General features: G+C 31.7%; 1 protein-coding gene and 1 pseudogene across 1 annotated transcript; both read left to right on the top strand.

Annotated features, from left to right (window-relative positions):
• The first annotated feature begins 15,226 nt into the window (after nt 1-15,226).
• LOC137821184 (uncharacterized) lies at nt 15,227-18,131 on the top strand. The gene is made up of 2 exons (XM_068625659.1): nt 15,227-15,773; nt 17,543-18,131. Exons 1-2 carry the CDS (start codon nt 15,491-15,493, stop codon nt 17,896-17,898), a joined length of 639 nt encoding a protein of 212 aa, XP_068481760.1. The 5' UTR covers nt 15,227-15,490; the 3' UTR covers nt 17,899-18,131.
• A 1,753-nt stretch (nt 18,132-19,884) lies between these two features.
• On the top strand, nt 19,885-22,509 carry LOC137834189 (dirigent protein 23-like; annotated as a pseudogene).
• Nucleotides 22,510-22,747: the final 238 nt, after the last annotated feature.

Genomic DNA, 22,747 nt, shown 5'->3' with positions numbered 1-22,747 from the left:
AAATATATTTTTTAAATTATAATGAAGAATAAATTTTTACACAAATTTGACCTGAAATTTAATTTATATAAATTTTTAGATTATAAAAATTTAAAATAAAAAAAAAATTTAGTTATTAAAATATATAATTACTAAACATTTAAGATGTGATTTAATTATGCTTATTTGATAGCTTCTAGCTGGTTTTGCTAAATATTTATAGTTTATGAGAGAATTTTTTGTAAATCAACTTATACATAAGTTAGTTTCAATTAATTAAAAATAATACTATTTTTTTGTTTATATATGGCTTAATATTCTGATGCAAAAATTAGTTTAAAGAAACCCTATATTAATTTAAATGATAAATAAAAGAAAAAAAAATATCCTGAATAGCTAAATTTCTAAATAAGTATAATTTTTTTTAAATAAAAAGTAGTTATTGTACTAGTTAGACTTTTTCGGAGTACAACCCAAACACTTAATGATGCATTTCTTTAAATAGTAGTTGACCTAACAAGATATATTAAAAAAATAACTACAATAAAAAAATTAATTGAATATATAACTGAATAAGTTAAGCATAGATATTATCTTCTTCTTGCATGCATGAGTTAACACGTATTATTCCTTGATTTGTATGGAAGTTTAAAATGAAAAATGAAGTTTTGAATACAACACATGCGGGGTTGAGCGCAGACCACACCTTTTTTTCTCTTCCTCTATTTAAACCCTTTCTCCAATTCTCTTCTCTTTCTCTATTCAGACCCTTTCTTCTATTCTCTTATTTTCTCTTCTTAATTCTAGTCTTTTCTGCTATACAAGTAATTCTAAGCTTCTCTAATAGGTATCTTTGAAAAACTTTTTTTTTTTTTTTTAAACTTAAACATCTGTTAAGTTGTTTGAGTTATTTATTTATTTTAATCGATAAAAAGAATGTACTAATTACTTATTGATTTATGGCTAGAGTGATTGTGAATTTTTTTAGAAAATTTCATTGTATTGTTTTTTATAGTTTAATTACTTACTCATTTTATCACTATCTTTATATCTAAACCATCTTTATGTTTTAGTTCTTATATTTAAAAAGTACTTGACTTTGTCCTTACATATAATATGTATTTCCGTTTATATATTCTTATGTAATAATTAGTGTTGAGTATTTTGTTTCAAACTTTCGTGTGAATGAGTTTTTATCTTGGGTGTAGTGTCTTAGAAAAGGGGTTGTGGAATTACTGAAATGACCATCCGCTATTCTTATAAGAAAATTAGAACGAAAAGAGAGAAGAAGAAACCTGCAAGTGATGTGGTTTAGTTACCCAACTGGATTATTTATTTGTTTCATGATAATGCTTTCAAACTAGATGTCTGAAGAATGAAGTGATGGCTTCGTAGATTCGTGATATAAATAAATCATATAAGTGCATTTGTTTCTTTGTGGAATAAATAATATAATATTATTTGATTATGTCAATGACTAGCTTGATTGACATTGTTTTTGTTTCCTTTTCAAATGTTTCAAACATCAACAAGAGCCTCTTTCCATTTTGTAAGACAGCTAAAGTATTCATTATGGCTAAACAATCTTATCTGTATGTACCACAACATCTTCACCTATGTTACATTTAGGTTATGCTCTTGTTGGTACTTTTTCACCCAACCCAACATCCCGCCTTACCACAAAAGTATTGCTGGTCTTATTTCTTAAAATTTTCCTTTTTGAGTTTAAGAACACCTGCCACACCTGTCAATCACAATAATACTTAACATTTTCTCCAAAGAAACCAACAGGCATGAATTCTATACTTCTATGTTTATGTGTATAGTAATAAACACAACTGTGTACTTGATTAACACTCATGAACAAAATTGTTTTGAATAGTGAGAGAAAACAATATATAATTTAACTAGTGTGATAAATTAACGTCTTTGAAATATAAATAACAACGTCTTTGAAAAAATGGTAGGATGGATGCCCATTTTGTTACAAATGGATATATATATTCTGTTAATTGATATCTTTTATTTTATTTTCTTTTTTAAACTATTAAATTTTAATAGTGTATTGTTTAATTTTATTCAACTGCATCTTCCAAGTTCAAGTTATTAGATCTTATATATGTCAGTTGTCTCATGTATCGTTCTAATTGCTTCAAATCTTAGGTTTATAGTCGTTATTTTTGTTTTTTTTATCATAAACTATTTATTGGGTAGTCTTTTTGTATTCATGGTTCCATATAAAATGTGCATGATTAATAGATTGCATCACTACATAAAAGTCTGCCCTTACTAAAGAAGACCGCCCTTACTAAAGAAGACCGTGGAAGATTTTAAGAAACTAAACGAATAGACTAAAGAAATTGTCACATTCACTGAATAAATTGACACATTGAACTTTAAAATTGAGAAACTGAAATTTGTACGTGATTCAACAAGAAATGAGACTAGAAAGCAGTCAGAGGTTCTTGAAAAGCAGTCAGAAGCTCTTCAAAAGCAGTCGCAGACTCTTCAAAAGCATTACGTTACGTGACGTATGAGATGGTATCACCCCATTTGAGACTGATTCTAGAGAATAATAAATATCCTTTTTAGTACTTAATAACCCTTGAATTCAGTAAACTTTAAATCAGAAACTTTGTTTGATGGATCATATTGTAAAACAAAGTGCATAATTATTGGCTTTTGTACCAAAATCATGATTTTGATATTAAAAAGATAAACACGTTTTCACATATTTGATCGAAAACAGAGGAACTACTAAATTTGTCCATCGACATTATCATTTTGTAAAAATGGGGACAGTTTGGATTTTAAAACAGCCTGACCTATTTCTTTTATGGTTTGTTTTTAAACAATGTTTTTGAAAAGTAAATAGATTTTGGATGGAAAAATAACTGCGTTTAATGAAAAGTTCTTTTCTAGAGACTGTTGTTTCTGTACGGAAAGAAAACGAAATGTGTCCATTTATATTCACACGGTTTTGAAAACTGATTTTTTCATTCATTATTCCACTCTATATCTCACTAAATATTAATATTTTAATTATTTTTAATTTTAAAAATTATTTTAATATTTTGCATTATTATATTTTTATTAAAAATATTTTTTTATATTTTAAATTTTTTTATTACAAATATTAATATTTTATTATGAGTGTAAAGTGAAACAGGATGTCAAAATAATATCATCTCACAATTTTACACTTACTTCTCACAATCCTTACATTTTATACTTAGCACAATCACATTTTATTTCACGTGATACATTTTCATTTTTAAACATTTTTTATTATTACCATTTACTTTAACTTTAACTAATAACCTCTGCTTAGACATAATATTTATCTTAGTGCTATAAATCCACTCAAACTTCACAATTCAAATTCATCTCAAACATTAGTAGTAACAAAAAATGGCATCATTCAAATTCTTCTCCTTTTCAATATTTTCTTTACTCTTGCTATCCACAACAGTGCTTTACGTAGCCGAAGCTGAAGAGTCTCTTCCAAAAACCATAGTTTTGTATTTCTGAGACATAGTAAAAGGACTCAATGGAACCATTTCTCCGATTATTGGCTTCATCGGAAAGGATTGGTCCTTTGATCAATTTTGAATAGGGGTGGCAAAGCGGGCCGGTCTATCCCGTCCCGCATATAAAATGCGAGCTGGTTTACATGACCCATCCCGCGGACTTGCGGGCCGATCCATTTTTTTTTTTTAAAGTAGAGGAGGAGTGAAAGCAATAGCGATGTGCAACAATAGAGTGACAGTAGCGCGCAACAATTGCAGGCGAAGCTACACGGAGTCGAAAGCAGAGCGAGCCACTGCAAAGGAGAGTGTGTCGTGTGTTGTGTGCATTTTTTCGAACAACGTGACTACGTTGTGATTTGAGTGAAAACCTAATTTTCTTTCACTCAAAGTTGTCACTTCTCCACTAGACCATTGTTGTCAAGTCAATTAATTTTTAACTTTTTTTTAATTTTTTTTGACGAGTTAGCGGGCCAGTCCGCTTAAAAAACAAAACAATGTTAAGGGTAAACTATCGAAAATCATTCAATCTCCAAATAAGTAAATAATATATGTAAGAGTAAATAAGTAAATATGATTCATGCACTGAATATAAATTAAATTATATAAATATAAATAAAAAATAGGACGAGTGTAGAATTAAAAATAAATTAAATAATATAAATACACATAAATAAACAAATAATAGACTCGTGCATAACTAAAAATAAATTAAATGATAAATATAAATAAATAATAAATATGATTAGTGCTTAACTAAAAATAAATTAAATAATATATATAAATAAATAAATAAAATTTATGCATAATTAGAGATAAATTAAACTATATAAATATAAATAAATAAAAAATAAGATCAATGTATAATGAAAAATAAATTAAATAGTATAAATAAATAAAATTAATGTATAATTAAAAATAAATTAAATAACATAAATATAAATAAATAAGACTATTTGATTAAATTATCTAATCTATAAAACAACACAAAAAATAAAATAATATACAATTCAAAATAAATAAAAACTTAATAAAACACATATAAATTTATTAAAATTAATATAAAAATAACTTACTCTCACTTTTCATTACATCCAAATCCTATTTTTCTCTCTATTTTCTCTATCTGGTATTTTACCTTTCTTTCACTTTGATATTCTCTTGCTTATAAGCTAATTTTATTTCATTTTATTTAAATCTTTCGTAAAAGTCATGATTACATTTATTAAATATAATCTTATATATATATATATATTATATTTTATTTATTTATTTATTTTTAATAATTAAATATATTTTTTAATTAATTAATTTGTAATATTATTATTATTATTTTTATTTATTTTTTAATGTTTAAACTTTATCTTGAAGTAATACAATATATATATATATATTAAACATAAATTTAATCATAAGAATTAGAACATAAAATTTTCTAAAACTTATTTTAAATTACAAATAAAATAATTAATATAATTATTTAAAATTAGGAATATTGCATTTCACATTATAGTAAATGTTAATAATAGTAAAAGTTGATCCTTCCCCTAAACTTTGATATAAAAATTATAAAATAATATTTAATTTTAAACTTAATAAATTATTTATATTATTACATAAAGAGATATTATAACACCCTAAAATATACAAAATTATTTATAAAAGGGAATAAATGAAAACTATGCTCTCACCTCTTTTTCCAAAGTCCCTCCTGCACCTATATCTATATGTATTCTACTCATATACATAGTACAATCATTGCAATTCATACACAAACAAAACATGTTAAGGATAAACTATCGAAAATAAAATTATAACATATGAAAATATAAGTAAATAGAAACAATTAGATTAATCATTCATTTATATAATTTCATTTCACATCAACCATACTCATATAATAATCAATACCAATCACCACAATCCAACTTCATTCCAAAACTATCCATCAACAATCATATGAACCACAAATGGATACATACACCACAGTTATCCAACAGACGTCTTTCGGAAGACTTGTATTACGTAAACTCTACCAGAGACAAACATCTGATCCAATACCCAAGACTTAGATTTACAAGCGAATCTAAGAGAAAGAATCAAAATAACATCCAATACCAAGTGTCTACAACAAGACCCAGTGTGTTTGAACTCACTCATCAGCTTCTCATCACCTGATATCTTAGTCTATGTAACTTAGATCATTAATGAAGCTAGAAGATCTCTAATCTCTTAAACATAGGTGTCAATACTTAATACCAAACCAATCAACAACTCATACATTACCTCAGGTGTATGATCTCTGATGGCATTGTCATGGAGCTCTTCTTGGATTTGTGAACAAGGGTGCGGAAGCTATGGATTGAGATGTGCAAGATCCTCCTAGGAGTGATGGTGATCTTGAAGGTGCATGATGAGTATGAGAGAAGGGAGGTTCGGCCAGCCCTATGGTAGGTGATGAAGATGAAGATTAGGTCCTAGAAACTAGGCAAAAGCAATGTATGGCACAATGTGGGCAGCATAACATTACTCTCATTAATCTTGCAAAGACAAGTGTTAGGCATCTCCTTTTATAAGCTAAGGAGGCCGTAAATGTTAAGCTAATTTCACATGAAATGTAAGCAAAATGAAATGGAAATGTAAAGGCACATGGCACATGGACCACATGGCCGACCATGTGAGGCAAGGTTCTAGAATGTGCACAAAATCTAGGGTAAATCACATATAAGACAAGTTTATGCTTTCTAACACTACACTAACTACTAAGCCACCCCCTAATGGGCCTCCATGTAGCATGTATAAGTTCTTCTCCCTCCAATCCGTTGCTTGACCCATTTGTGCGTGAAGGTGCTTGGTCCTAGACGGTCTAGACTTCCTCCTAGACGCTCCTTATGTAGCCGCCCCTCATCTTGTGCTAGACGCTCTCCTCTTGAGTATAGACACTCTCCTCTTGAGTCTAGACGCTCCCCACATGGTTCTAGACGGTCTAGACTTGGAGCTTGGCTTTCATAGTGTGGTGAGCTTGGCCCTCCTCCATCATCCCCTCCCTCTTGAAAAGGATTTGTCCTCAAATCCAATGCTTTTGCTTCCTAGGGGGATGGTTGTGGCTGGATGGTGTCCATCATCTCCTCCTTCTTGAGAAGATCTATCCTCAGATCTTCAGACTTGATCTCGGATAGCAGCATCTTGCTTCGTCAAGGTGTGTCCTCCCGGATCAAATGTCAATCTATGGGAATCTTGAAACAAAGCGAAGAAGTTAGTGTGAGCATTTGGAGAAAATTTAATTGTGTAAAGTTGCCATTTTTGTTTTTCTTAAGTTTTTGGCAACTTCTCACAATATTTCCCTTTTGATGGTTGTATGTGTCCTCTAATCCTCTTATGTTTTCTAAAATTTTCAATAGTAGTTACTTTTTCCTTAGGCATAATTCCTTTAGGATATAACAACTTTAAAAGGGTAAGAGAACTAGGTTCACATACAACTTCAAATGTAGAAATATGAGTAATCTTGTGGACTACTCCATTGTATGCATGCTCAATAGGAAAATGATTCTTATCCCAAGAATTGTGGGTGTCCCTCATGATTTCGTGAAGCATAGAAGGAAGAGCTATGTTTTTAAATTTTGGAGCTCTATCCATTAGTATTTTTGAAGTTAAATCATGGTGACTTGTCACTTTTCTTAGGAAGAGTTTATCCACATCCATGAAAATGGAATTAAAACCTTTTGTTGTCCTAAGAAGCTCTAATATGAAATGTGTGTCTTCCCAAGGATCATTTACAAAAGGTGAAGGAGTATAGAGTTCTTGAGACTTTGCCTTAGGTGTAGTTTGAAAACAAGAATTGTACCTAAAGTAATGTCTTTGAACCTCTTTTCTCATGGGTGACAAAAGTTTTCCTTTTAAAAGCTCTAGAGTTTTATCAACTCCAATTTGGCCCATGAGTTCTCCTTCATGTAGACTTTTTCTCTCATGTGTAAAGATAGTCTCGTTGGTACAACCATTGTGTATGAAAATTTGTACACTTGGCAATGGTTGTCTCAATAAGACATGACAAGTTGCTCTAGGCACTACTTCACACAAAACTTTGTTTTTGTAGATGCTTATAGATAACTTGACATTCTCTTGGGAATATCCTAGCACATTTGAGAAATAGTCTTTATCTATGCAAGCTTCTTTTAAAGACTCTTCTTTTTTGCTTATGCTTGCAAGTGTTTCTTTACAAGAGGGAAGGCTAGGTTGTTCAACAAGAAGCATGTTTTCAAGGGTATTTTCAATGTGCTTGTCTTGTTGAATGACCTTGTGGGAAGGAACACTCTTCTCCCACGCCTTTTGTTTCCCAAAAGTTTTCTCTTTTTCTATTTTCTCTTCATCCCTTTTATGTTTCATTTGTATTTGGTCTTTTACCACTTGGGAATGTGGTAAAGGGCTAAGTACAAACTTTTTGTGCTTGTGGATGAAGGAAATCTCGTTAGTTAGACCATCAAGCAAGGTTTTCTTATCAAATTGCCATGGTCTACCTAATAAGATGTGGCAAGCTTCCATAGGTACTACGTCACATAAAACTTTGTCTTTGTAGTTACCTATAGAAAACTTGATTTCCACTTGTTTGTCTACACGTAGTTCTCCATCCTCATTGATCCATTGTAAATTGTAAGGTTTTGGATGAGGACCTACTTGTAGATTTAGTTTCTCAATCAATCTAGTGCTACAGCAATTGCAGCATGATGGAGGCATTTTTCACTAAAGGTTTGGTAGTTTCTTTGGGTTCGTCTCTAGATGTGCTACCTTCCCTTTTAAAGTCTTTCTTGGGATAAAAGTTGGAGTAAGAACCCACCCTTTGACTTGAAGTTTTGCGCAAATTTTGTTGTTCAACTTTAATGCAAAGTTGAACCAAGTCATTCAAGTCTTGGTAGGGTAGAAGTTCTACTCTATCCCTTATCTCAAGATTGAGCCCACTTAGAAACCTAGATATGGTGGTGGTTTCTTCCTCTCTAATGGATGCTCTCATCATGTAGAGCTCCATTTTCTGCCTATACTCTTCCACACTCATGTTCTTTTGTTGGAGTCTTTGGAGCTTGTCCATTAACTCCCTATGGTAGTAGGAAGGTATGTGGCGACGTCTTAGGGCTCCCCTAAGGTCATTCCAATATTCTATGGGAGGCTCCCTATGAAGACGTCGGTCTCTCTCTAGAGAGGTCCACCAATACATGGCATTGCTTTGGAAACTAAGGGTTGCTAAGGGTACCTTCCTCTCTTCACTCACCCTATGGCAAGCAAAGAGTTGCTATACTTTCATCTCCCAATCTAGGTATACCTCTACATCTTCCTTACCATAGAAATGGGGTAGGTCTACCCTTACTTCCCTTGGGCTCTCTTCCTCTCTTCTTCTAGTTCTCCTAGAGGGTGGTTGGTAGTAATCATTGATTCTAAGGCTCCCCTCCCCTAGAGACTCATTACTTTTAGATGCATGAGTATGAGATTTTTTTGATTTTTGTGACTTCTCTTCTTGGGCTCTAGTCAACTCATTACTTTTAGTCTCATTCTCCAATTGTCTAAATGAAATTAATTGCGCAGCTTGTGAAACTTCTTTCAAAAGAGTTTTTATAGATTTTACTTCACTTTCAATAGACTTTGCAGAATGAGAAGAGGAAGACATGACTAAAGCTTTGTGTATACAAGTATTTTACCTTGAGAAAATTTAGGAAAGTCAAAGAAGGTAGTTTTCCAGGTAAGGGAGGTGAGTCACAGTGGACTACTTAAATACCAAGCCTTTGCCTTAGCCAAAAACTATCCCTCAATGTCTTCACACAAAGTTTTCTCTTAGTAAACCACTTAGAACACAATTAAGTTGAGAAATCAGATTTTAATGCAAGAAAACAATGCAAGCTAACTAATTAACCAAGCAAGGATTAACAAAGCTTAACAAAGCAACACAATTGCAAAAGCGAAACTAATTAAGCAATAGATGCAATTAGAAACAATTAACAATTGCTAACTAAATAGTTCTACACTAGTCGGACCTAGGTGAGGCTTCTTGGACACTTGGAGCCCTTGAAAACACACTCACCGTCTAATCACGTAATTAAAGAAGTAATTAACACAAGTTAAGTTGCAAAGAAAATTAAGAAAACTCCCTTTGTTGATCTTTGTTTTGCTATTGGCACTTCCTTGGTTGTCTTTTCTTTTGTTGGGCCCTCCAAGTGTTTGTGGTGTTTTTGATAAGTATTTGTTTCTGCCTTTGCCTTTGTTCCTCTTAGAATTAGGGACTTAATTCTCCAATTCCAACACTTATCAAGAAGACTAGACCTTACTCAAGTCAAATTTCCACTCAAATAAGCACCAATTGAGAATGAATTCCAGCACCAAATTTAGAGGCCAAAGAATTAAAGCAAGAAACAATTTAATTGAAAAAAAACAGTACCACACAAATGGAGTTAAAATGTGACAACTAGAAAGAGTTCCAAATAAATATTAGACAAGCAAATAAAGGTACTCAAAGAAAGGTAGGCACACAAAATGGATCCTAAGAATAGCACTAGAATTGATTTCAAAATAAAAAACAGCACCATTGAAAAAATTGTTGTGGGCCAGAGAGCGTGATTTTCCCCGATTTATGCTGAGCTGCCCTTTTAAGATTTGCTTCTGAAAATTTATATGCAAAATATTCAAGATCTTAACTAAATTCTGGCGTTGGTTTCACTTCAAACGCATGAACCATTTTTTTGAATAAATTTTTCAAAATCAGTGTTCAGTTACGCCAACTGTAGCGCCCAGATTTGCACACTGTTTTTATAATATTTATCATTTTTTTTCTATTGACTCTTTTGAGCTTATTCTTTTTTTGTCTTTTCTATAACACCTCAATCTTGCATAATCCAAAGAATAAAAAATTTCCTATGTAGGAAAACAATTTTCTTAAACAAAACAGCCAGCACAGAGTTATGTAAAACAGGGGATTCTGTAAAATCTGGAAAAAAAAACCAGCAAGAGACCAAAAGATAACACAATGGAATTGATGAAAAGGAATTTGTGTAGATCTAAACACAAATATGAACTCAAGCTAAAAAATAAAAGGCACCAAAGGATAAAAAAACAAAGCAGATTCAAAACAAACATTTAGACCAAAATCAAGAAACAAATAAGCCAAACAAAGTACCACTATGATTTGATGACATTTTGGAAAAACATGACTAGCCAAAACACATATAGATTCAGAAATTAAAAGACTCAAAGAGCATAAAATGAACCAAATAAAATTGCAATAAGGACTCAAATACCTAAAATAAAAACAGCAACACAAAGTGTATGGAATCCTACCAAAAATTGCACAAAGATTGCTCAAGAACAATTGAACAAGATGCACCGATTGGAATTTCCAAACAGCACACCAATTCAAAGCAAAAATTAAAAAACAGCAAGACAAATATGAAAACAAGATGAACAACTAGGAAAAATAAGAAGAACTCAAAATGAAAATGACCAAGAACTACTCATCTTTGAAGAACCTATGCTCATGATACCAAATGATGGCATTGTCATGGAGCTCTTCTTGGATTTGTGAACAAGGGTGCGGAAGCTATGGATTGAGATGTGCAAGATCCTCCTAGGAGTGATGGTGATCTTGAAGGTGCATGATGAGTATGAGAGAAGGGAGGTTCGGCCAGCCCTATGGTAGGTGATGAAGATGAAGATTAGGTCCTAGAAATTAGGCAAAAGCAATGTATGGCAATGTGGGCAGCATAACATTACTCTCATTAATCTTGCAAAGACAAGTGCTAGGCATCTCCTTTTATAAGCTAAGGAGGTCGTAAATGTTAAGCTAATTTCACATGAAATGTAAGCAAAATGAAATGGAAATGTGAAGGCACATGGCACATGGACCACATGGCCGGCCATGTGAGGCAAGGTTCTAGAATGTGCACAAAATCTAGGGTAAATCACATATAAGACAAGTTTATGCTTTCTAACACTACACTAACTACTAAGCCACCCCCTAATGGGCCTCCATGTAGCATGTATAAGTTCTTCTCCCTCCAATCCGTTGCTTGACCCATTTGTGCGTGAAGGTGCTTGGTCCTAGATGGTCTAGGCTTCCTCCTAGACGCTCCTTATGTAGCCGCCCCTCATCTTGTGCTAGACGCTCTCCTCTTGAGTATAGACGCTCTCCTCTTGAGTCTAGACGCTCCCCACATGGTTCTAGACGGTCTAGACTTGGAGCTTGGCTTTCATAGTGGTGAGCTTGGCCCTCCTCCATCAATCTCGATCTCATACAATTTCACTGTCCTCATACGATGCATATCATTCACTCCTACATTATTTAAGATTTGTCAAATCCAATTACATATATATCTCAAATTCGTACTCATTCCATCAGTCACACCAATTCATATCATTTATAAATTTCACAGTTCAATTGAATATACTAATTAATATTCATTTTATATTTATAAAAAAGAAATAATATATAATCAAATTATTGAAGATATAAAAAGAAAAGAAAGAGAAAGAAAGAAATTTAATTAATAATTAATTTTTTAAAGATTATTCAAGAACAATCCAACTATATAACATCTAAATCGTTCAAAAATATTAGTTCGGACTAAAATTTGTTCAAACATCATTCTTTAATAATTTCAATACAATCTCAACCTCAACTATTCAAACTCATAAACACATCATCTCATAATCAAATTCAGTTTAACCAACTTTGTACTCTAACATACCAATTTAGTTAGTAGATCAACTTATTATCTAAATCAGCTATACTAAAGTTCGGTTGGTTAATCATGACACATTCACCCTTGAATGGTGAATGTTGTATGGCAATCAAGACATATGATCGACGTAATTTATGGAAACTAAAAGGGTTGTGATGTGAGTTGATTTTAGGATTGTTCATTTGATTAGTGACACTTTACTTAAATTTAGATTTTAGGACAAATAAAGGTGAGAAGCCTAAGGAAAATTCTCACTGGACATTAACTTAACAAGTGTTAAGTAGATGTGAAAGTTCATTTCCATGAGGCCAAAGGAAAAACACAATTAATGGTGAAGATGAATGACAAATATAGGTGCAGAATTTAAGCAAATACATGGAGAGCAAGAATATAAACCGAATTGAAAACAAGGAAGCTAAAACAAGAACAAGACATATTTTGGAATTGAAATTAAAATGGAATTGGAATGGAAAAAAATGAAGGTAGGTCTCCCTATTTATAGATTTAGGAGCCTTGAAAAAGAAGAAAAGAGGGTAGAATGGGAAAAGGGGAAAAAATTGGCAGCTATAGGGTTTGACTAAGTCAATCCCGTATTCTAGGCTTATCTTTCTAGAAACTAGGTCAAAATGCCTTCAAATGGGCTAGGAACAAGGTAGAATGTTACCCACACCCCCTACTATGCTAAAGACACTTTATTATAGCTTATTTATACTATTTGGATCCTCTAATTGAGCCCAACTTATTTACAACATTTCCTACTCATTTGAGAAGACTAGCAGGAAGAATTTGAGATGCTCTGGCTCATGGCTTCTTCTTCTGTTGATATTGTCTTGATGTTTGGTGAGCCTCATCTTTGTATTTTGAGATGACTGTCCTTTTTGTAATTTGCTTGTAGTGTTTTTTAGTCATCTTTGGGTTTGTATCAGATTGGCTCCTTACCCGACCCTGAAAAAAAGAAAAAAAAAGTTCTATTCAAAACAAAGATAACTTCCCTTACCTAAAATTCTTTATTCCAGTGGAAACTTCAACTCCAATGGGAAACCACTCCAAAATCTACGAATCTAAAACATGTTTTCAAAACATTACCAAAATTCAGTATGTGGTAAACCAAGTTAAGAAAAATAATTTTCATCAACCGTCCCATCAAAGTTTATGGTTAAATCATAAGGAAAAAAAAAAGAATAAATGATCTTTAGAGTGAAAACTGAACTTGTTCTGTTTGAAAATCTGATTGGTTATAAATGTAATATGTCTCCTCGACCGGCTACTGCAAGGTGTGATCAAATCTTGAAATAGATGAATTATGAGAGAGAAATTGAAGAGAGAAGAAATAAGGAAAGAGAGAGAAAAAAAAAAGGAAGGTGGGGGGCTTTACAAATACACAATTATTTTTTAATTAGATAATTTTTTTTAATTAGATAATTTTTTTAATAAATAAAAATAATTTATTTAACAAAATAAAGAAAGACTTAAATAAATTATCTTCATTTTAAAATAACTAAAAATATTTTTTTTTCTAAAATAACAGTAATGTATACATATATTTATTATTTTTACAAAATTATACATACATACATATATATATATATTAAATAGTATTATTTTTTAATTATTCATTTTTATAAAAATAATAAAAGGAATAAAATTATAAAATTATATATATTTTAGTGTAATAAGAATAGAAAAAGTGCATGTATTTCCATAATAAAATTTAGAAGAAATATAAATTATTTTCAATTTGAAAAATAATAGGTTTTAGAGGATGCTTTTAATATTTTTTAGTAATCACTATTTTAAATACAATTTTAGTTTTTTTATAATTTTATTCTAAAATCGTACTTCTAAACATATTTTTAATTTATTTATTTATTTTTCTTATATAAATAAATTGTATATTGATAAAAAAAATTACTCTTCTAGAAGTGATTAAAAATAAAGAATGAATATTTGACAATTCACTATATCAACATTTGATTTGATGGAAGGTATACAAATATAATTTTCTATTTTAATGTATTGGAAATTTTATTCAACTGTCACGGTCTCTGTGTTATTTAGACAGCTATTTGGGTATATAATTAATTATGTCTTGTCATAATTGATCAACAACCTCCATTCTATTCCTCACCTTATTACCAATGCCTCTTATATTAGGATTATACTATTATTTATTAAGAGTATACTTCTACTAACATTTTATAAGAATTTTTAGAGAAGTTTTAAAAAATTAAAAATTAGCTTTCTACTATTTATGGTAAATAAGATTGCTAGATGAAATTCATATAATTTTGTTTTTGGAGTTGGGGGAAGATGGTATTTTAATAATTTGATTTCAATAAGTTATTTATATTAACTTTATAAAATATTCGGTTAATATGTAAGTTCTATTTACCAATTATATTTCTTAATTATATTAAAAGATCTTAATGTTTAAATCATGTTTATGACTATAGTTTTTAGATTATTATTTTATTGCTACACCCTTTTGAATTATTGATTTAACGTTATATTTATTTATTATTAATTTAATTATTGATTTTATTTTTAATTTTAATACAATATTTACTTTTATTGAGAAATAATAACTATTTTAAATTATAATGAAGAATAATTCTTTACACGAATTTGACTCGAAATTTAATTTATATAATTTTTTTTTAGATTTTAACAATTTAAAATAAATTAAAAAAACTTTTAGTTATTAAATATATAATTACTCAACATTTAAGTTGTGTTTTAATAAGTAGTTATGTTTATTTGATAGCTTTTAGCTGGTTTGAGAGAATTTTTTTATAAGTACCTAAATTATTTTCAATTAATTAAAAATAATTCTATACTTTTTTTTATATTGTTTTAATATTCTGATGCAGAAATTAGTCTAAAGAAACCGTATATTATTTAATTGAGAAATAAAAGATACCCATTCCAAATAGCTAAATTTCTAAATAAGTATAAATTTTTCAAACCACAATAGTTATATAAAATTTTCTATTTTTTTATCTGTAAGATTTTAATCGGAAAGAAAGATATAACTTCTCTCGCATGAGTTAACACGTATTCCTTGACCTTGACTTGTTTTGGAGTTTGAAATGAAAAATAAAGTTTTGAATACAGAAAATTCCAAGCACATGCCGCATTGGATCAGCGCATACCTTAGTGAACCCACACGCTTCTTTTCTTCTTCCTCTATTCTTTTTTCTCTTCCTCTATTCAGACCTTCTCTTCTATTCTATTCTCTTCTCTAGAATTTTCTGCCAGTTATCCAACAAGATGTTGCAGCTACTCTATACTGCAATTTTCAGCGAAATGCTTCTGATTCTCACCCTCGTTTTCAAGACTTCTCTCAGAAAACTCGTCATCATCTCCCTCGATCGGGTTAAACGTGGCCGTGGCCCCATCGTGGTGTCCACGGTGGGCGCCACATTGGTGGTGGTGCTCTCTTCCAGCCTCTACAGCATGACCAAGATCCAGCAACGCACCCTTGAGGCCGGTATACTCAACCCCACCGACCAAGTTCTCATGTCCAAACACATGTTGGAAGCTTCACTCATGGGTATCTCTCAAAAACCTTTTCTTTTGTTTCTAAACTCAAACCCCTCTTTTTTTGGGTTTGGGAATTAGGTTAAGTTGTTTGAGTTATTTATTTATTTTTGTTGATTGTGGGAGTAAAAAGTAACTGCTAATTACTTATTGATATATGGAATTGATTGTGGATTTTTGTGCTATTATACATATATGCTGATTTATGGATCAAGTGATTGTGGATTTTTGTGCTATTTTACATATATGTGATTACAATGATAGATGATATTTTTAGGAAATTCCATTGTGTTGTTTTTTATTGTTTAATTACTTACTGATTTGGCCTCTATATCTTTATATCTGAACAATCTTTACGTTTTAGTTCTTATATTTAAAAAGTACCCGACTTTGTGCTTCCGTATAATATGGATTTCCGTTTATATATTGGTTCTTCAGTGCTATTTGATGAATTAGAAATGGTGCTAGTGGTTTCACATACTTCGTATCTTTTGTAGTAATTGGTGTAGAATGATTCAGTATTAGGCAGGTCGTTTCAAACTTTCGTGGGAATGGGTTTTTATTTTGGGTAGAGGTGATTAAGGTGTTCTAGGAAAGGGATGTGAATCGTCATCAGCTTACTATATAATTGATTGCTTGAAATTTTAGGAGTTTGACACTTATAATACTTTCAATTGTCTATTTGAATTTGAATTGTGAGGTCTTAAGTAAAAGTTTGGCATGGATAATCATAAGAAAAAAAATGGAAAATTAGTCTTATAAGGAAATTAGAACGGAAAGAGAGGGAAGTAGAAACATGCAAGTGATGTGGTAATCTGAAGAATGAAGTGATGGCATGGTGACCATGGTAATCTGTAGCTTTGTGATATAAATCATATCAGCACATTTGTTTACTGTATAACTCTATAATAAGATTATAAGAGTGAGTGCCCTTCTCTTCTTTGTGGAAGACGTAATATAATATTATTTGATTATGTCAATGACTAGCTTGATTGACATTGTTTTGTTTCCTTTTCTGAAGTGTGTCAAACATCAACAAGAGGCTCTTCCCACCTAGTAAGACAGCTAAAGTATTCATTCTGTTTTATCAAAATCTAACTTTAGATAAAGGCTTTAAGATCTAGCTTTTTTGGGTATATCTTTATTTATTGTGTATTCTTCCATATGACCAACTATTATCGGGATGTCTGATGGTCTTCTCATGACATGGCCAAACAATCTTATCTAAGACTCTACCATACCATCTCTACCTCAATAGGTTTTGTTTCTAACATTCTTTCCATTACATCCAGTCCTAATTTCTTATTTTCTTGTATATCCTATGTACCACGGCATTTTCATCTCTGCTACATTTTGGACATACTCTTGTTGGTACTTTATCGCCCAATCAAACATCCCGTACCACAAAAGCATATCTGGTCTTATTGCAGTTTCTTTAAATTTCCCTTTTTGAGTTCAAGAGCACCTGCCACCTGTCAATCACAATAATACTTAGAAACATTTTCTCCAAAGAAACCAACAGGCATGAATTCTATGATCTACTTCTATGTTGATCTCATGTGTATGATAATAAGTACTTGATTAACACGGATGGACAGAATTCTTTTGAACAGTGAGAAGTGATTATATTATATAATTTAACTCAGTGGGAATAAATTAACGACTTTGATACTAGAGTTGAAATAGATTTTCTCTGTTATGTTTTAAGTGTTTTTTTTTTGTGTCATGAATGTTGTTGTAGTCTTTTTTATTTATTTATAATTTTGCATATAATTTGTGCAGGATTTTTGCTATTTCTCTCTCTTATGATTGATAGATTGCATCATTACATAAGAGAACTCCGTTTACTAAGAAAGACCAATGAGGTTATTAAGAAACAAAGTCGAAGTTTTGAAGATGGCAAAAATGGCAATGCAGAGGAACAGAAAACATTGACAGAAATTGCCACATTGAAATCCAAAATTAAGAAACTGGAATCTGAATGTGAGACAAAAGGAAATGAGGCTAAGACTTTAGAAACTGAAGTAGAGGTCCTTAAAAAGCAGTCGGAAGGTTTTCTTATGGAATATGATCGCCTCTTGGAAGACAATCAGAGTCTTCGAAGTCAGTTGCAGGTCATTGAACAGAGCTCTTTGTAATCCTGATAATAAAATAATACATTGTTGAAATATCTAAAAATCAACTCTATCCTTATGTTTAACTAACTCCTGTTTGAATGTCTCGTACTTTCTTAATGAGATCACATTTGTATATACTAAGTGTTTGAAACAAATTACCTCTGTTTTAAGCAGCTCACATATATTATTATGTATGTGAGCCTGTAGCCATATTCTTCAAAATGGTAAGATGATCATAGATATTTATTGCCTAATGAGTTTTGAGTCCTTATATTCATAACTTGGAAAATCATATGTGAGTTGATAGCCATATTCTTCAAAATGGTAAGATGATCATCAAGGAACGGATATTTATTGCCTAATGAGTTTTGAGTCCTTATCATCGATGATGGATGTAAGATCAATTATTAAAATTATTACAAGTAATCGAATTAGATAATCTTATGGTTCTAAGAGTGGTGAATCTACCTTGTTTCTCTGAGGTACCGTTGTGTGTCTGGGTGAAAACAAGAAAATAATGTTGGGTGATTACTATTCATCCAGAAAGAAAAAAAATAATGTTTGTGTTTGTATTTTATAATTTATTAAGAATGAGTGGTGAAAAAAATGCACAAATAGCCAATTTGGTTCTTTAGGAACAGTGCATTGATTTATCTAGAAAATCACAATTAAAAGGTGGTTTTATGAAGAATGAGCGGTGAAGAAAGATACAAATAGCCAATTTGGTTCTTTAGGGATAATGCACTGATTTGTGAAGAAAATCACAATTAAAAGGTGGTTTTACAATGTTACTTTTAGCTTTTTCAAATAAATCATTGTTATTTAATAGTATTAATATTTCATACAAGAAATAACATGTTAATTAATAAAAATAATATTTTAATATATTGGAAATAATATTTCAATTATCAAAAATAATATTTTAATTCAAAATAATTATAATTTACAATTAATAAATTAATTTATTTTCAACAATTTTAAATATAAGGGTAAATGTATAAATTTATATTTTTATTGATTAAAAAATATATAATTTCAATCACTCTCATTACATCACTCAAATTTTCCCTACATTTTTCACATTATTTATCTTAATTGAAACATCCTAACTTTCTTTCATACTTTCTCTTCAAATCATCAAAAATTTCCCCTCTCAATTTCACTTCCTAATTCATGCTTTTGCTCCAAGAATGTGGTTTTCGCTTCTGGCTTCGCTTGGCGACCTCGAGATATTCTGTCAAGAAATCCTCTTTGACTAAGTTTGTCAGTTGATAACTTAGGGCAATGCATCGCTCGATTCCATGCCCATAAGCTCAGTGAAAATCACACCAAATATCCCTATGTGATCCCGAAAACCGGTTTGTCTTTTGAGGAAACTTCAATTTATTCGACACCCCAGGCATGCTATGAGTTATCTGCAGGATACCCGAAATCTAAGCCTGGTTGTCATCTCTTCCCTGGCCTTTGTCTTAGGTTCATCATTCTTTGCAACATATGGGGCGTACCTCTGCTCCATTATTTTCATGGTGGATACTTCACTACTTCTGGCAGAACGATCTCAGTTGTTCTCCTTGTACATGGGTTGTTTCAATCGTGAGCTATCGTTTTTCCTGAGCACGACCTCGATATGGGTTGTAGTTCGTTCACGCACCTCAGATAACGCCTCGATATGACCTTATTTACTGAAAACTGGTCCTTAAACATTCTATAGAACCGAGGGGAAGAGGTGATGTGTCCATCCGAGATTCCACTAAACCATTGCAGAGTTCTTCCTGTGAATGTGCCCACGAACATCTTACATCAGACTACATCTGACCCTCCAGAGATGATCATTTGAGCCCTGAACGCCTTTAAATGATTCTCAGGGTCCTTTACACCAGAAAAAAGGGCGATCTTGGGTGTGATATAATGGGGCAGCATAGGCTCTTCCATGATTTGTTGAAAGAACAGTTTTGGATCGTCCCTTGATGACAGGTCCAGGGAACGTTCCCGGGTGGGACCTCAGCCATGGCGGTGCCTATCCCTCAGCAGGTCCTTATTGGCCCTGTGCAACTCCTCATTAGCTTGTGCATGCTCTTCGATAGCTTTTCGAGAAGCTTCAATCTCTGCAATGAGACGTGCCTGATTCAGCTGCCTTTCCTCACGGAGGAGTTCTTGATCCGCTATAGCTTCTTCCCGAATCCGCTCCTACTCACGTCGGTATTCCTCATTTTTCTCTTTTGCAAGGTTGGAGCCTCACCTCCTTTAGATCCTTACGTCCCTTATCTGGTACTTCTCATCACGTTGGATTGCTCAACCGTAAATGCGGGTGGGGTCAAATTTTATCGTGCCCCATGGTGGGCACCAAATGTTCTCGCTTGCTGACCTTGGTCGGACTTGGTAGTGAGCTCCGCTTTGACTCATCTTCATGTGATGCTGCTGAACTGAGATGCCAATGCTTTGTGATGAAGGGGACTCTACTTGTTGATCACATTCCGACGATCAAATCAGTAAGAGCATTCAAACTATAAAATTTGTTTCAGTCTATAGTTCTTTCCAAAAAAAACTTACTTTTACTCAGGGTCTTAAACCATTTTATAGACATTCCTTCAATAATTTCATCAACAAGAATATAATTTCAACAACAAGGATATAATTTAAATGACAAGAATATTTTGTTAACGTGTACCTTCATTTTTCAGGTACAACGCAACAACATTTCTAACAACTTTTATTTACATCGAAAATATATATACGCTTAACTACTTCAGTTATTTCTCCCGTGACTTTACTTTTAATTATCTTTACAATATGGTTTATCACGTATCTGGGTCGACCTCATAACATGTCATTGAGTGCATATTCATCCCAGACCGAGGTAGGTATTTTTCCAAATGAACATGTCTAACGAAGCTATTACATTTGAGTGCTCGGATCGAGGACCGAACACGACCAACACAAAATCATTACAGGTATTCGATTTAGATAATGTTATGATTTTAAGATGATGAATCTATCTTGTTTCTATGAGAGACACTCCTTAATCACAGTGTCTTGTTTACATTTGTATTTTTCTTTTTATGAAATTTTGTAGATTAAATTAATAGTGATGTATTTTATTGTCCACTAAAATTATTCTATTTAAATAGTATTAAATATGATTTTTGAGATCCGATTTTAAAATTATTTTATTTAAATAGTAGTAATAATGATTTTTGAGATCCAATTTTAAAATTGTTTTATTTAAAATAGTACTATAATGATTCTTGAAATCCAATTTTAGAGAAGAGAATATCTTTAAGTTAGTTTTTTAATACTTACTCAACCCTAGTATGCAGCCCACGTTCCTATATAAATATGAGGATTGGGGATAAAGTCTTTCTGGCTGAAAATCAACTTGTCCTGAAATCAAATGTTACTGGTTTGATATTTAGGGTATGAAGTTACTAAACTTAAGTCACTAATATTTAAACCATAACAATATCTAGAGGTGCATTTGATAATCTGTTTTTAGTTTTTTAAAACTTGTTTGATGGATCATATTATAAAACAACGACCGGAAGTGCATAATTACAGGATATTGAAAAGATAAACACGTTTTCACAAATTTGTTGTAGTCCTAGTCGAAAAAACTGTGTTTGATAGAAAACAGAAGAACTACTAAATTCGTCCATCGAGATTATCATTTTATTAAAACTGGGACAGTTTGGATTTTAAAACATCCTGAACTATTTTTGTTTTCTGGTTTATTTTTAAACAATCTTTTTGGAAAGTAAATTGATTTTGGATGAAAAAGTAGCTGATGTGTAATGAAAAATTGTGTCAATCCAAAACGTGAAAAGGGAATGAAACATGTCCATTTGTGCACATCTTGAACATTTCTTATTATTATCATTGACTTTGACATGCATAACACATGGCATGAAAAATCATTTATCTAATAACCTCTGCTTAAAACATAATCCTGATCTTAGTACTATAAATCCACTCAAACTTCAATCCAAATTCATCTCAAACATTAGTAGTAACAAAAACTGGCATCATCCAAATTCTTCTCCTTCTCAATATTTTCAATACTCTTGCTATCCACAACAGTGCTTTACGTAGCTGAAGCTAAAGAGCCTCTTCCAAAAACCATGATTTTGTACCTGCAAGACACAGCAGAAGGATCCAACGCAACCGTTTCTCCGATCTCACCGGAAAGGTATGGTCCTTCGACCAATTCGGAACCATATTTGCAGTGGACGACCCGGTCATGCTGAGCCCAAACCCATTATCCTCTGTAGTAGGCCGGGCCCAAGGGGTGCTTGTAGTGTCGGGCCTCGATGGCGCTAATGCATTTGTGGCAACTTTCAGTTGTGTTCACGAACTTGCAGTACAATGGTAGTAGCATAGAGGTCGAAGGCGTGAGTCGTCAACGTGAGAAATTTAGAGAGGTCTCTGTGGTGTCTGGAACTGGCAAATTTCGATTTGTAAAGGGCTATGCTGTATTTGAGATTGCATACTTTGATGCCAAAACTTCACACTCCATCATTTCTTTAACTATTACTTTCCAATAATTTTCACAATATATTAATATGTAATAATAAACTCCTGTTGATTAATAGTTGCTTGTTAATGGTGTATAAAAACAAACCCAAAAGTCATGTCTTATCCACAACGCTTAAGAAATATATAATCTCTTCTTGTTTAAATTAATGGTTTTGGTATGTAGATGGCATTCTAAACAACTTGAAAATTAAATGAAAGTTTTTTTTATGTCCATTGGTGCTTGGAATTTAAATGAGTTTAGAATAGTTTTTATAATTGTTCTGTATACATAATTAATATATTATATAGTTTAAAATTTCAGGTTAAATTTAACCCTATTTTCACATCTCTAATTAATTGG

The sequence above is a fragment of the Phaseolus vulgaris genome, chromosome 11 (genome assembly GCF_000499845.2).
Source record: "Phaseolus vulgaris cultivar G19833 chromosome 11, P. vulgaris v2.0, whole genome shotgun sequence".
Lineage (NCBI taxonomy): Eukaryota > Viridiplantae > Streptophyta > Magnoliopsida > Fabales > Fabaceae > Phaseolus > Phaseolus vulgaris.
The sequence above is the reverse complement of the archived record's forward strand: the minus strand, read 5'-3'. Positions and strand labels throughout refer to the sequence as shown.

Bases quoted from the DNA above. Each gene is read 5' to 3' on its own strand.
- LOC137821184 (XM_068625659.1), top strand. From the start codon at position 15,491: ATGTTGCAGCTACTCTATACTGCAATTTTCAGCGAAATGCTTCTGATT. The intron at 15,774-17,542 runs GTATCTCTCAAA...TAATTTGTGCAG, and splicing joins GTTGGAAGCTTCACTCATGG to GATTTTTGCTATTTCTCTCT.